Source organism: Anoplophora glabripennis, unplaced genomic scaffold, assembly GCF_000390285.2.
Source record: "Anoplophora glabripennis isolate ALB-LARVAE unplaced genomic scaffold, Agla_2.0 scaffold168, whole genome shotgun sequence".
NCBI lineage: Eukaryota > Metazoa > Arthropoda > Insecta > Coleoptera > Cerambycidae > Anoplophora > Anoplophora glabripennis.
Window position 1 is genome coordinate 316,965 of NW_019416458.1, and position 16,051 is coordinate 333,015.

Below are 16,051 nucleotides of genomic sequence, written 5' to 3' on the forward strand. Positions count from 1 at the left end.
ATATTTGTGTTGTGTATTCTTATTTCGCAAATTGCGTTGAGAATTGCCTGAGAGCGCAGGCTCGATCTAAGGGATTTTATTTTTGTCACTAGATCCCCTTGATAAATGAAAATAACAGTTGAATGTAATAAATCTATCGGAATCCGTGTACAATAATTTTAAAATGGTGATGGTGTGAATGTGAATAAATTATACTTTCTGGTAAGTTAATCAAATTTAAATGGAAAAGAAATGAGAAAAATTTAATGCCAATCTCAAACCTTTTTTTAGAAAGAATGTATACCGTTCGTTGCTCGATATGCCGCCAACAAATGCCAACATTAAAATTATTAATTTCCCATTACCTAACCAGCCATTCAAAATTAAAAATTATTAAGCAGGTTTTAAAATACAGCATTTTGCAATCTACCCCAAGTTTATTCAAACACAAATACAAAAGTAAGATGAGAAAAGTATTTAAGAAACCCAGAAGTATTATTAAAGTCAATCCTAAATATCTACAGACTGAAACCTTGTATTTAAATGAAAATATTCATATACTGTGCAGTCAGAATGAAATAATTATAGGAGATAATAAAAGCAATGTTGATATGGAATTCTCGTTCGATGAAAATTCCAATGAAAGTAAGGAAAACTGTTATGTGCCATTAAAAGACGATAATGGCAATATTATACCAAAGAAAAAGATTAAATTAAATAAATCTACCAGCAAAAGTAAAACTAATGTTAGTTCTAGTAATTCCCCATCTGCGTCTTCAGAAGACAGCATGGAAAACCTACAGGTGGTCAAGAGGAAAATCAAACGTAAAAGAGATACACTGACAAAAACCAGGCACTATCACATTAATATAACAAAACTGAAAAATCAACAAACCCTAGACGAAAAAAGCGGTGAGTTTTATATGTGCCATTGTAGGGAAAAGTATAGTCAAGACCGTACTGCTTTACAAAAAAGCGATTTGAGAATAATAACTTCCGACACGGAATCTTGCTCAGATGCCAGTAAAAGCGTTGTAATTTCCCCGATGGAAACAAAGATATTTTGCCAAAAGTGTGGCAGCGGTTACAACACAGAAAACGATTTAATGAACCACATGCAAGTGCACGAAACTTTCTGCCGGCTGTGCAACGAATACTTTCCCAACGAATATGTCTTCAAGGAACATATGCGCTTACATATATTTAAAGTTTACATGTGCCATGTATGCGGCAGGGAATTCCCGTTCAGGGAATTGCTTCAGGTTCATTTCGAGTGCCACGTCGAAGACAGGACTTTCGAGACTGTCCTGGACATGGAGGAAGACTACAGGATTCACAGGTACAGTTTCATGAATATGAATTATAATAGTAGCATAAACAGTATTCTGTGTTATCTGAGCGAAAGCCACGACATTTATTACTACAGTTACAAGTTTATGAAGGTTATTTGCGAGTTTTGCTTCAATGAGGTGTTTCTTTTCGATTACGAGCAGCATTTGCAAAATGTACATTACACTTTTTCCTTTTGACGTATAGTTATATTAGTATTAACAAAATGCGAAAATTTAATCAAGTTTTTGGCAGTTCCAAATTTAAAACGTTTTCGTAAAACGAGTAGCTCTGTGTATAAACACGAAAAATTCTTGTTATCTGTTCTTTTGGCCTTCTTTGTTTAATCATGTATTTTTTTTTTTTCAATATTTAGTTTGTTTATATTTTTTTGGCCAAAACATTGGAAAAAAGTTTTGGCAATGAAAGTTTTTGTTAAGTTAATCTTAGGGTAATAAGTACTATTTCCACTTGAAGTTGGTAGAAAAGAGAGGAAAATTTGTAAAATAATTGAGCTTTAAACAATTTATGACATATAGAAAAGACTGTTACTTCCAAAGATATTAAAATATTATTTTTATATTTAAATATTTCAAATCTCTGCTGTGAGCCACTTTGAAAAGGTATTTTTAAGTTGCAAATTATGACAAATTTCTTTTAAGTTTGGTTGTGGTTAAATAAAAAGTAAATGTGATAGGTATTTTACGCATTTGACTATTAAGTACAAAACATTCGTCTATAATTTTATGTTGGGAGGAAATATTAAGTATATAAAGACTGATTTTCACTTCAAAAACAAATTGATTTGTTTTTCTGTATTATTTTTTATTTGTTTATGTTTTGGATTATATTTTTGCGAATTTCTTATTTGTTCAAGTAGAAAATCTATTTGTTTTCCATAAAAAATTAATTTTCAGTTTATTTACTTTATTATTTAATTTTGTTATTTATTGAATGTTATATTTTTGTTGATTAAAAGCTAACAATTGTTTTGTTACCTTCTTTAAATAGTTTGTTTTTGATGAGAGAATATTAATTATTGTGATATTTGTTGAAATACTCTTTTATTTTTAATAAAACAATGTTATTAGATGGTATACTTATTTGTACCTAACTTTGTTTTGAAACAATATTCGTTTATTAAATTTTTCACATTCTATAATTTTCCCAATCATATCCTCCAATTTTTTGGAAAATTAAGGTCTCCGGTAAAGTAAATATACCTATGGAGAAATGTTTTTTATCTGCTCCCAATATAGTAAATGGACTATTAATACATGTTTTTAAGGAGGTAAGTGGATTTTACCGTAGAAGAGGAAGTTGCTATGGACAACGGGAGGTAAGTGAGGCGACTTACCTCTCTAGAGAAAAAAGCGATTTCGAGTTATAAATGCATATTTTATGAACAAATCAACAGAAATATTTGATGAACATTACATTTTATTAATTATTATGAATGAATATTTATAGTAATTATACAGTTATTACATTTAGTAACATTTATAAAATCTGTAGAATTATTCCCCTCACGTTTACTAATTGTCACATTTTTCTTAAAATCATTTGAGTCACCGGAGGCTCAATATTATCTGACTGATCCATTAAAACAGCATGATGCGACGTACTACTAGAACCTAGAGTTGAAATGTCATTGTAAAGAAAGAATCCTGTTGGCTATTTCATTTTTGTTACTTAAACTATCAGCAACATAACTTTCTGCAATTGTGGCTTATTTCCACCCACTATGTCTCTTGATTGCTAATACATCAACTCCCGTATTAGCCAGTAACGTTGCCGATGTTCTTCGGAATGAATGACCTGTATATGTTTCAGGATGTTCTAATTTCAAAAACTGTGCAATCTTATTAGGAATCATAGAAAGGGTATTCTTCTCGACTGGTTGTAACATGTACCAGCTTGTTAGCGCATAAAAGAGCGTGAAATTTCAAACAATCTTCGGATTCGTCTTTCAATTTTCTACAAATTGCTACTCTCTTATGTTCTAATTTTCGAGTAAATTTAAAAAACGAACTGAAAGCACTTTTACTTAAATGACATGACAAACACTAATCATTGGGTTATTCAATCGAATAAAGAAATTAATAATATTAGTCATCATTTTACTGATTTTATTTAAGTAAATCCTCAAAAATATCTCCATATCCACGAACGCAGGCGCTACATCTTTTTAGTAACGAAAATGTAATTTGTTCGAAATTTATATTATTGTTTGAATCTGATAAAAAGATTATTTATTCCTTCTCCTAACTACTCAGGTGTATTAATTTGTTCACTGTATACCAGCCGTTTAACAGCACCCCACAAAAAGAAATCCAGTGGGTTGAGATCTGGTGATCTTGCGGGCCAATGTACAGGTCCATTTCTGCCCGTCCATCTTTGCCCAAAATGACAAAATAAACCATCTAATTGTGTAACATTGTATAATCTACTATATATAATATAATCTAATATTGTATAATTAATAATTTCAAAAAATATAAACAAACAAAACTTAAAAATCGCTAAATTTTCAGTACTCAGTAAATAACAACGCGAACACAATATGGTTGGCAATATTTATTTATTTAGTTACTCTGAAAATAACTAAGGGGCATGGAACCCACTAAAGGATAAGTAGCAGTGCAGAATATGATTGTAAAATAATTTAAAATACAATATAAAAACATTTGAAATAAATACAGGTAAAAAAACATTAAAACATAAAAAAGCAAAATATGAAGTAAACGTTAACATGAAAATGATAGAAACAACAAAAAATAAATAAATAAAAGAGAAATAAAAACATCTATTTTTTTATATCAACGGCGTTGCACAATATAAGGATGTCATTAATAGCATATAGTATGTCCAAGATAAGGATGGGATAACAAAATGGTGGCTCAAATTAGGAAAAAGTTATGTTTATACCTAACAATATGCCGTTTAGAAAGTTTTAAAATTCCGGGTAGTTCCGGAGATATCAGAAAAAACCCGAAATTTTGCAAAATTGTTTTATTTTTTTCCGGGCTTTATTTGAAAACGAATTTTAAAATAAATTGCATATGTACATTGCCACTTTCTTCGCTCTATCCAATGGCGGCAACATTTTTGCAATCCGACGTTTCATCTTTGAGGGGCTATCATCAAGTTAATTTTTTTTAGATACGTACCGTTTCCTAGATCCTAATGCTATCACATGCTTATCTTGGACACACTGTATATTGTTGAATTTTTTTTATGAATATAGACTGGTTTAGCATATCAAAGGTTTTTGAGAAGTCCATGTATCAACTTATGAGAAATTATTATTATTAAAAATTATGAGAAATACATACAACAAATTTTAAAAGGTGTTTCAGTAAATGCATAGTCCATAGCTGCTTTGATTTTACCAATATTTGTAGCTATTAGTACCTACCATAAAATAATCGAATTACAAAAAATCCCTAGAACTAGGGAAAAATCTACAAATTGGCACGATGTGTGGTTGTGCTCAAGTATGTGTGCTTTTCGAGACGATTTCAGTCTGGGATGTCATTGAACAGGTGCATTTACAGCTGAATAATGTGAACAGCAAATGGTATCGGTACATTCACCCCAGTGCTATCCAAAAAATAAAAGTTGAAACCGAAAGGGGATGCGGCAGGTGTTTGGGAAATGAAAACGCCAAGTGTTAGTTATGTGCAGAAGTATTTTTATTATATTATTATAATGTTAAGGCTTGGTCTTAGTGGTAACACCTGATGTTATAATATTACAATGTAACTGTACAATAGTTGGAACATACGTTTTAAATATATCAGTCGTAATACGTAAATGCAACGTCTGTGAATTTTATTCTGTACAGCGAAGAAACACACCAAGAAATTAACCCGGCTATACTACTGTTTGTTCTCGGTACTAGTCGCCGCTTCCTCGATTGTACTTTGTCCGAGTCGACTCTTCCTTGGTGTAATTTTTCCGGTAAATTTAGAAAACTAGTGAACATCTTGTTGCAGTAAAAAAGTTAATATAGCAACCTTTGTACAATTTCAATGTACAGAGTGATATAATTCAATATCAGTCCAAATTTTAAAGTTAACAAATGAGAGTTACGATATCTACACAAATATAAATATCTACGTTATTATAAAATTGATTTCTTTTTACCTTGCTAGGATAAGTTTGTGGACGAGTTATATTTTTTACTCGTGAAAATCGCACGATATACGTTACACTAAAGGTTTCCTTACGGTTTTCAAAAATATTCTGGAATTCTTTTGTTACATACGAGTATTTTAGTGTAGAGGCGTTATATTTTATCTATATCTATATAAAAATTATGTTATTGTGCGATTTTCCTGTGGATCGAAATAATATAACGTCCAAATAAAAAAAACTACAGACGTTACGGTTATTACATTATAATATATATATCGTAGGTAACTCTTTAAATGACAGCGTGTCCATCAATGTTTCGAAACGAAATGACTGTTGCTGTTGGTGTTGAAATGAACCGGAAACATTAATGAATCACAGTAAATTTCTAAAATATCGTTACAACAATGTGAAGTAGTTTTTATGCAGGTAGACAAATAAAGATTTTTTCCTTTCAAGAGATTAAGTAATGTATTTGATAACTTTACAAAAATCAACATTTTCACATGTAAATGAAAAACACCATACCATACGCGTTTATATATATACACATTGTTATACCTTTCCATTTCATTCATGCTTATTTTTACAGATTATCTATATAGTGAAAATATCCTTGATAATTTTTTAACACATAAACAAGACTATGGAATGTATACTTTAATATACATAAGTTTGCGGGAAGATATCGATAGGAAACGTCAGTGACGACACGAATTTTTCCGTTATTACACCTTTCCGTTCCCTAAAAATATACCTTCGTATTTTATTAAATTGAGTAAAACGTTCGTATAAAAATTAACGTTTATTGATTGTGACAAAGTTAAAAATCTTTCTCTAAAGAACCAAATCCAAGAATGTTAATTTGATTTTGAAATATCTTTTATCAGTAAAACAAAACGATTTTTGCCGGGTTAAGTATTGCAAATTAACAAAAAAAGGTTTCTATAACATGTGTCTGGAAACGTTTCCATTTTGAGATACAGGTGGTTCAAAATTAATGAAAATATTTGGTTTACTGCAAGTTGCTAAAAACAATTGAATTTTATTTTGTTCATAGATTACTTTTGTTTAAGAAATATAAATAGAAAGATGTGCCGCGGACATGTCAGCTAGACATGTCCAGCGGACATGTCGTGAAAAGCGGACATGTCCTGAGGACACTTTTCACGATTGAAAAGTATGTGCATTCGCGGAATTATTTGTTGCATTCATAATTCCCGCAAAAATTTTTTTAGGTTAGTACATGTAAAATTAAAGATTGTATTGTAATTTTGTTGGTAATTGTTGAACTGAAACTGACATTTTAAAAATATAACTTTATTTGTCCATATTTTATTATTTTTGGCAAAGTTAACGATTAGTAAATAGTAATCAGTTGATTCTTAATTTAATATAAAATAGTTTATAAATGAAGTATGACGCCAAAATCAACAGTTTGGTTATATTTTTCTGAATTGAGTAAAAATCATTATAAATGTAACTTCTGCTCAAAAACAATTTTTAAGAATTCCAGGATGGAAAAACATTTAAATAAGTGTATTGGTTGCCCGGGGAAAATTAGAAACCAATTTATAAGTCTAAAGGTAGGTAATAAGTAAAATATTTCGACATATATTCATTAAAAGTAAATTTTGCTTTTTTGTACCCTCAAGTAGTGACCTGTGAACACATGACGTCACTCATAGGTGCCTTATTAGATTCATGGTCAAAAGTACTTTTCCCGACATGTCCGGACATTTCATCGACATGTCTGTAACATACTTTTCCGAAAAGTGCCCATCTCTAAGAAATAGTGTGACGTTTTGTTACTTTTAGCGATAATTACCTAGACTTCATGGGCAATCAAAAATTAAAACAATTTGAATGTACTCGTTTATTTTTTTTATAATTATTAAAAAACCTACTTTTTTTTCAAATTTTAACACCTCGTATCTCGCAAACGACACATTTATAGGAACTTTTTTTTTTGTTGATTTGTGACATACAATCGGTCGTTAAGTTCGACCAAGTACTTTAATTACGCCCTGCGTGATATCGAAGGGACTAGTGAGCAAAGAAACGTTAGTTATAATTTGAAATGCAGGTTCGCGAGTGTAATGGCACGTATTGTTTCGTTGTACTGGCATGTCCTATCGATTTTACAAATGGGTTCGAAGCTAAAAATATTATCTGTCAGGGTACTTTAACCAAGCGTTTCTCAGCAAAAAAAGTTCATTGTAGCCTTTTTTTTCGTTGCCAACAAAAACGAATATTCATTGCACATATTTCTTATATAAATATTAGGTGTCCTATGCATTACCGAGATATCGTCATTATCACATGTTTTTTAAATGGTTTATGTCCGTCTTTAACACTGTTTTGTTAAGAATTTACATGGATGTTTAGAGAGTCTGTTGTTAAATTTTTTTATCACAAAACTAATAATATCGTTTCAAACACCATACCTCCACAAATATATTTTCCCCAGTCTCGTTTACCTCTCTGCGGCGAAGGTCGTTAGGTACGATTAATTTGTTCGGGGAAAAACAAAGAATAAACGCCTTAAAAATAACCATTTATTAAATAATCGGATGAACCAGGTTAACAATTTTGGAAAAACAACCCGACATAGTCGAAATAAATAAAACCAACGAAAATCACGGTCAGAAACCGTTTACTCTTTTGTCATACTATGGGCTCCTCCCTTTTAAAATTAATATTTTGACTGGCGCAGAACTCCCTCGTGAGAGGGAGGCAGTTTAAGTACGAGCAGACCTTGCAGTCGTACACGGGTATTATGTAGAAGAGCAGTACCAGGCAGATGAACAGTATCCAGGCCGTCGCGAGACACACCCATATCATGAACACCTTCTTGTGCCTGTCGTAGTTCCCGAATGAGATGAACGGTAACAGGGCGTACGACAGGAGGAAGCCGAACACGAAACCGAACAGGTGGGCGTAGTTGTCCACCCAAGGGAGGAGGCCCAAAATGAACAGGAACAGGGTGATGGAGAGGAGTTTACACAGAGCCTGTTTGGGGTGCTTCAGCATCGGCCAGGCGTTCAGGACCTCCACTATTAGGCAGGCCAGGAGACCAAACTGCGATCCCGCGGGGCCCACCTGAAACGAAAAGTTAAATATAATATTGGGATGTACACCTTTTGCACACTGTACTTTAAACTATACCGTGTTCCATTTCAAAAACTTCACCCTTTATTTAGAAGACTAAAACCAAATTTGCTTAGACATTAATTTTCTGCTAAAGGTAAAAATTATTATGATTTGTATAATATAATTTGTAGAAAATGTCTATTATATGTTCATTTGGCCAACAACATATTTTAATTATTTATGTCTCTAAACAATTTTATTATATTAGTGGTAAATTTCGTTTTTATCCGTTTCAAAAGGTCTCCAAAATGCCATGTTGTGATAATATTAGTAAACAAAATATCCCTCTTATTTCTCCCTTTCGCAATTGTAATATGAATGATTGATAGAAGGTATCTATAATAAATTAAAATTACTTAAATCACACCAAATTCCGCATTGCTGCACTGCACTGCTGGGCAATGTCAACCACTTGTCATCTACTGTGATTTATTGCCCAGTAGTCCAATGCAACTGTAATCGTTTTCCATTGCCCGCGCTCGCATTCTTCAACTGAGCGTATATATTTCTATCGCCTCTACATTTAGTTCGACCAGACCTGTATATTCGTAAATAAATATGGAAACAAGTTTTTCAAATATTTCAATGCCGAGTTGCTGCGTCAGCGACCGAACCTGGTACATACTATCAATCTATTGGTTCTTCAATTGATATTGGAAAAACTATAAGGACCTCTTAGAATAGTGTCTTTGAAACATATTTAGCTTTTTTAGTTTACCAGGGGTGGGCTAAGCTTTACAACTTAATGTCTAAATTTATAAGATATTGTTTGTATTCAACCTTAGACTAAAAAAAAGGTACTTTTGTTTATTGTCGATAAAATGAACCCTTTACGGGAAAAAGAATAATAAACGAATTCATGTTTTATTTTTAATAGAAAGGGCCATGATTTCTATTTTTTTTTCTCAACAACAAAGTGACATCGCTGACACATTGATCCTTTTCTTCGTTATTAATTTACCGATTTTTGGATTTCGTGGTGAATTTAATTGTGAATAAATTCGAAATATGGAATACACGTTTATTGAATATGCATCTAATGTATGGTCTTGCGTCTTGCAATGCTTTACAAGCCATAAGGTTATATCACAACAAATTTCCTAATCGTGCTCTGCCAAACCAGAAGACATTTCAACGAATTGACACATCTAAGGAATATCACCACTGATCCTTTGGTCACAAGGTTTTTTTTTTAATTAATTTTTTAATTTTATTCACAAACGGCAAAGTACCCAAATAAATAGTGAAAAAAAAAAACAAACTATGACACAAATAAGTACCTTCCGACAATAATTTTAGTTTTGGCTATAGTAAAATACATTACAACAAATTTTAAAATGTATTTCAGTAAATACGTAGTCCATCGGCTGCTTTCATTTTGCCAAAATTGGTAGCTGTTAGCAGCACAAAATAACTTTGAATTACTAAAAATCCCTAGAACTGGGGAAAAATCTACAATCATCTACAACCACATCATGCTGCATGATGTGGTTGTGCTCGGGCATATGTGTGTTGATATTCAGTGACGATTTCAGTCCGTGGTGTGAAATTTTCAGGAACCTCAAGGTCATTGTGTTTTGCAAGTACCCCAAAATGTATACTGTTAGTGTATACAGTAGATACAATGCGAGAAGTTGGGATATATGTAGATTTAAAGATGAAAGATATTTATAAAAAAATTCTTGGGAATTGTCTCCCCTAACGAGCCGCCACTGTGGCGTATGGTAAGCAATTATTTATTATTTACTATTTTAATAACATCAACTTATATTGTTTAATGCACTCACCTATTTTTTAAAGTTAAAATCCATTCTCCTGCTTTTGTCCGCAATGAACTTCTGTGTCACCTTTTCGTTAAAGTCTGGAATATTTTGAACCATAGAATTCTCAATAAACAACATTCCTAACGCACTTAAACGATCCTCACACATAGTATTTTTCAAAAAAGTTTGAATCAGTTTTAGTTTTGAAAAACACCTTCCTGGTTCTGTTGTCGACATTGGTATCGTCACTAATATTCGTAAAGCTCGAGTAATTTCCTTAAAAACTGCCTCTAGACCTAACGACAGGATGAGATTTAATGTTGTTAAGCAACCAGAAATTCTTGGATTATCGATAATTTCTGGTCTCGAATAAAATATATTTAATTCCGTTTTTAAAAGTTCTTTGTCGATCATTGGATAGGCTCTGCAAAATTGTTCTATATCATTTAATGGAAGTGCTTTTTGATATACTGCATAGTTTTCCTTTAAAAACAGCTTTGCCCCTGAAAGGTGATCTTTAAATGTGAAGTGCTCTTTAATTTGAACAGTGATGATATCGCAGACTTCTCTCGCAGATAAATTTAAATTTTCATTATTTAACCTTCTTCTTTTTCTTATACTGAGGGCCGTTTCGTCAGGTGTAGTATCTTCAACAGGAGGCAAACTATTTCGAATGTTTTCAATAGATTTTTCAAAATATTTCACTGCTATTTGTATTTTTGCTGGATCTATTTGAACTTTTTGTAACTGGTTGTACAAAATATCTACATGCGGCATAACTTGAGCAAAAAAATTTAACCAAAACAAAAAACAATCATCTTCCAGCCATTTAGCAAATCCAGCAGCTTGTATAGTTGTTTCCGAATTATATTTTTTTGGTTCTTCTCTTTGAATATTCGTAAAGCAGGTGAGAATCTCATCTTTGTAGGTAAAAATGGTTTGGACTGTTTGTGAATTTGTGTTCCAACGCGTCTGTGACGATCTTGGTATTCTTTTGTCACAAACATCTTTTAAGGCTGCTGTGTGATCAGGAGAATTTGAAAAAAAACTGGCAATGCCATTTAGATTTTGAAAAAAAATTCTTACACTTGGCATACATGAAACTGCCTGTTCTAATAATTTATTAAGTGGATGAGCATAGCAGTACAGAAAATGGGCATTTTTATATTTTTTCCTAATTTTCACGTTGACGCCTTCTAAATGGCCTCGCATGACAGCTGCTCCGTCGTAAGTTTGGGCAATTAATTTATTTGGACAGTTTTGTAATACTGGTTCCAGTTGCCGTAAAATACATTTCGATAACCCATCTGCATCTTGTCCTTCTGGATTAGAGAATTCCCAAAATCTTTCAAAAATGTTGCCGTTCAATTCATAGCGAAACACTAAAACCACTTGAGTTTGTGTTGAAATATCAGATATGTCATCGCACATAATCGCAAGAAAAGAGCTGTCTACAATTTTTTGCAAAATATGTTCTCTGCATACTTCAAACATGCACTGTAATAGGTCATTTTGTATAGTTTTTGAGGTCCATGTTTTTAAAACATTGGCATCACTAAGCTGTTTATCTAAAACTGGATCGATTTTTGTACTATAGTCTATCAGCTCTAAAAACACCCCTTTGTTTAGCGAGTCACTTTTTTCATTATCATTATGTCCATGAAGAGGAAGGTTACATGTACCACATAGTTTTAAGATATCTATAATTTTTGGGAGAAGCAATAGATTTTTCTTAACCGTTTCGTTACGACTATTTATTTGTTCTGCATAAGCACTACTTACACAAGAATCAATATGTACTCTTCCTAAAAGTATAAAACTCACCAAGTTATTTTTGTGTTTAGGAGTATTTTGATGTTTTTTAATTTTGTCAGGTAAATGTTTTAAGTCAGAAATTCCAGTTTTCGTCCAGTTTTCTTCGTCTCCTCCAAACAATAAACAAACAAAACAAAAAAATCTATTTGTTTCCTCACAACCACACAACCACAGAGTCTTATCATAAATGTTTTTATCGAATTTACGAATAAAACCCGGCCTACTTTTGCACTCTTTCTGCACCTGAACTAGATTCAACACTGGCGTTGGACGTCCGTTCTTTTTCAAATCGACTTTTTCCTCTAAACTTAAATTACTAATAACGAGTTTTTTTATTTCACAAACCTTCATTTTAAACTTAAACGTTTAAAAAGCGTCAAACCAAAAACATAAAAAGAAAACACTTATAACCACACTTTAGTAGAACGGGTTACTGCCATATTGAGTCCAAGACCAGGGTTGCCACGCTAATTTAACAAACTGTCCCACGTGCAGACTTAAAATATCCCTTAATTTCCATAAAAATCCCGCCAACTTTAAATTCACGGAGTGCATGCTCTTTCTGCAACCAACCTAACATCCAAGGCATATTGGATGCGTGCTATTTAGATTTTTTATTGATTTAAGTAAATAAATTATTTTAAGTTTACAGTTTGAAAATATCTAGGGGGGCGAAGTCCTAGAGTCTTTCACGAGGTGCTACTTATTGTGAATTATAATGGGCAACTACATTTATTAGTTATGGAGGCAGTAATAATAAAAAAAAAAGTTTAATTTGTGTAAACTGCAATACTCTGAAATCATTTATCCTACATTAGCAATTTTAACGGAACTTTAGATTTTTCCGCTCCTTTGGTTTAAAACATTAGGCTGGGAAGTTTTTTAAACTGAAAAATATATAAAAATCGGTACAGTTATGGATCCCGATACTTACGTCAGCTCGATAAGGTACAAATATAGCGCTGGCCAGGTTGCCCGCGACACCCGATCCGATGTAGATGATTCCTATCCTTAAACTACCAGTCAATTTCTCGAGGTCTCTCATAAGAAAGTGTTGGATAAGTACGGTTATGATCAGCTGTAGGACGCCGGCGTGCAGAAATAGCGATGTCCACAGCCTGTAGAACTGGTCGGGCGTCTCTGGGAAGTAGAACGGCAGCATACCGCACACATCGTTGAGACATGAAACCTAAGAGGATTAATTAAAATATTTGAGTTTACGTTTTGCGAAAATTACAATGGCTAATAGACGATCTTGCTGTCAAAATGACATTGTTTTAGTCCCTAGTTTCATCCAATAATAGCCCAGTCATTATATACATGAACGAGCCTGTTTCGGGAAAAAAATACTATTAGAAGTTTCTCTGCGGAATATTGTTGGGAAACCTGTTATAAATAAAATATCAAAAAATCAACTCGAGGCTAGTTGGGAAACTTTGTTTTAACAGTGGTCAAACTTATAGAAAAGTGGTTTTTTGACTCACGTAAAAAAACTATTATTCATAGCGAAAAAAGTTTATACAAGAAAGGTAGGTATTAAATAAGCCTATAAAATGAGAAAAGTCCGATTAAATTCCGATAATTTGTTTATGCACAAGAGCTCAAAAATGGTCGAAAATTGCTGTTTTTTTCAATTGCTAATAATTAATGCAATTTTCATCGCAGACACTTATAATTCAGCATTTTTGAGGCTTTTTACACCCTTAATAAGTGGTAAAAATTTCAACCCGAAATACATACTGACAATTTAATTTTTCAAATTTAATTAGTTAAAAATGAATGAAAAAATGTAAATATTTATTAAATTGTTAAGATAGATCATTATTATAAAAGAAAATAGTAACCTCTATACTTTAGTTTTCTTCGAATTTAAAAAAAAATCGTTGTTGTAAGTTGATTAGAAGCTGAGATAATTTTTTTTTTTTTTTATTTAATCGCAGTGACCTTAATTATTAATATTAATAGCCGAAATTTGGAGAGAGTATACATTAAGAGCTATATTTTCATGTTCTACATTAACATTAAGGTGAATTCAACTTTTTAATTGCGAAAAAGAAGATAGCGGCGATGCGTTCTATTACTTGGTCTAGTGAACGAGTGGGGAGAGCGAGGCGGAGCATGCACGCTTAGCAATTTAATAAATATTAACATTTTTTCAGTCATTTTTAACAAATTAAAATTGAAAAATTAAATTGTCAGTAAATGCATATGTCAATACAACTATTTAGGTACAAAAACAACTAATGATCGAAACCCTACAACGCCTGTGAGCTTGAGAAAAATGAATTGAAAATAGCATTTTCTTAGATAACAAATTCCGCCAACGCCAAACCAATGAAGCTTTCGAGTTGAAATTTTTACAACTTGTTAAGGGTGTAAAAAGCTTCAAAAATCCTGAATTATAAGTGTCTGCGATGAAAATTGCATTATTTATTAGCAATTGAAAAAAGCGGACAATTTCGACCATTTTTGAGCTCTTGCGCATAAACAAATTATCGGAATTTAATCGGACTTGTCTTATTTTACAGATTTATTTAATACCTACCTTTTTTGTATAAACCTTTTTTCTCTATGAATAACAGTTTTTTTACGCGAGTCAAAAAACCACTTTTCCATAATTTTGACCATTGTTTTAACAAAGTTTCCCAAATAGTCTCGAATAGATTTTTTGATATTTTGTTTATAACACGTTTCTGAACAATATTCCGCAGAGAAACTTCTAATAGTATTTTTTTTCCCGAAAAAAAGCTATAATGCCTGGCCTATAAATAGTAAAACAAAAATTGGTAAAAACTGCCACGATTCGCTATTTTATCGGTAAAATTTAGAAAGGTTACCAACTTTTACAATAGAAATTACGATAACAGAAAATGACAAACCACCATGAACGTAATTTATGCCAAACTAACCCATCTGCAAAAACAAGTGTACAATTGGATAAATATTGCCATTAAAAATCACCAAAATTACCAGTAAATTGAAACAGTTTCGTCATTTTAATTTTCGTGGTCAATTTATTGAAACTACGAGATTTACGATAAAAAATTTAATGTAATTTGGCCAGTTTCTTTAATAGTTATTTAAGAACTGTATAAATTATTATTTATATTTTTTTTAGTGCTATCTGTCAATCAATAGTAACAATTCCAATTGCATTCTACAATTTTGGCAGTTGTTTTAATCCAGATATTTAAATTAGTTATTTACACCATAAAGGAGGTAAGTATTATTTACCAGTCCAGGACGATAAAGTCTTAGACTGGTAAATTATACTTAAGGTTTATATTAGGTTTTATTTTTTGACATTTCTTATCAATTCATTTTGACATTATTCGAAATCTTGCAAAGTCGCCTTCGTTGTTTGGATTTTGTCGTTTCTAAGGTGTTTATAAACAAAGTTACATAAAAGTTGCAATTTTGCTGGTTTTGAATTATTATTTCTAAATGAGTGATTTTCAAATAGAAAGTGCAGCAAATGCTGCCTGAGAATATTTATTGCCCGAGAAGTCGAAAGTGCGCTACGGACGAGCATATAGAAATTTCAAAGAATGGTGCCAGAACAATAATACTGGTGTTTCTGAAATGTCACTGCTAACATATGTCAAGGAGAAGTCAATAACTTTAAAGCCACCGGCGAGTTTGTGGAATGGATACTCAATGATTAAGTCAACTATTTTCATAGAGGAGAACGTGGATATATCAAAATACCCCAAGCTGAGAGCATTTTTGAAACGTAAGAATGACGGCTATACACTTAAAAAATCAAACATTTTTACAAGAGAACAAGTCATCGATTTTCTAGTTCAGGCACCCGATCACACATATTTGCTAATGAAGGTAGTGACGTTCTGATGAGATATAAATTTACTTTGGAT

At 32.0% G+C, this 16,051-nt stretch overlaps 2 protein-coding genes across 2 annotated transcripts in view; one reads left to right on the forward strand and one right to left on the reverse strand.

Annotated features, from left to right (window-relative positions):
* The first annotated feature begins 275 nt into the window (after positions 1 to 275).
* On the forward strand, positions 276 to 1,508 carry LOC108907242 (zinc finger protein 560-like). Its single transcript, XM_023454604.1, has 5 exons — positions 276 to 452; positions 504 to 624; positions 731 to 782; positions 833 to 922; positions 1,010 to 1,508. Exons 1-5 carry the CDS (start codon positions 276 to 278, stop codon positions 1,506 to 1,508), a joined length of 939 nt encoding a protein of 312 aa, XP_023310372.1.
* A 5,427-nt stretch (positions 1,509 to 6,935) lies between these two features.
* LOC108907271 (inactive rhomboid protein 1) overlaps positions 6,936 to 16,051 on the reverse strand; it is a 244,345-nt gene continuing 235,229 nt past the window's right edge. The window contains exons 9-10 of the mRNA XM_018710877.2: positions 13,111 to 13,365; positions 6,936 to 8,547 (exon numbers count right to left, since the gene is read on the reverse strand). Of these exons, the coding sequence (XP_018566393.1) occupies positions 8,113 to 8,547; positions 13,111 to 13,365 (690 nt within the window). The 3' untranslated portion in view covers positions 6,936 to 8,112. The remainder of the gene's footprint in view (positions 8,548 to 13,110; positions 13,366 to 16,051) is intronic.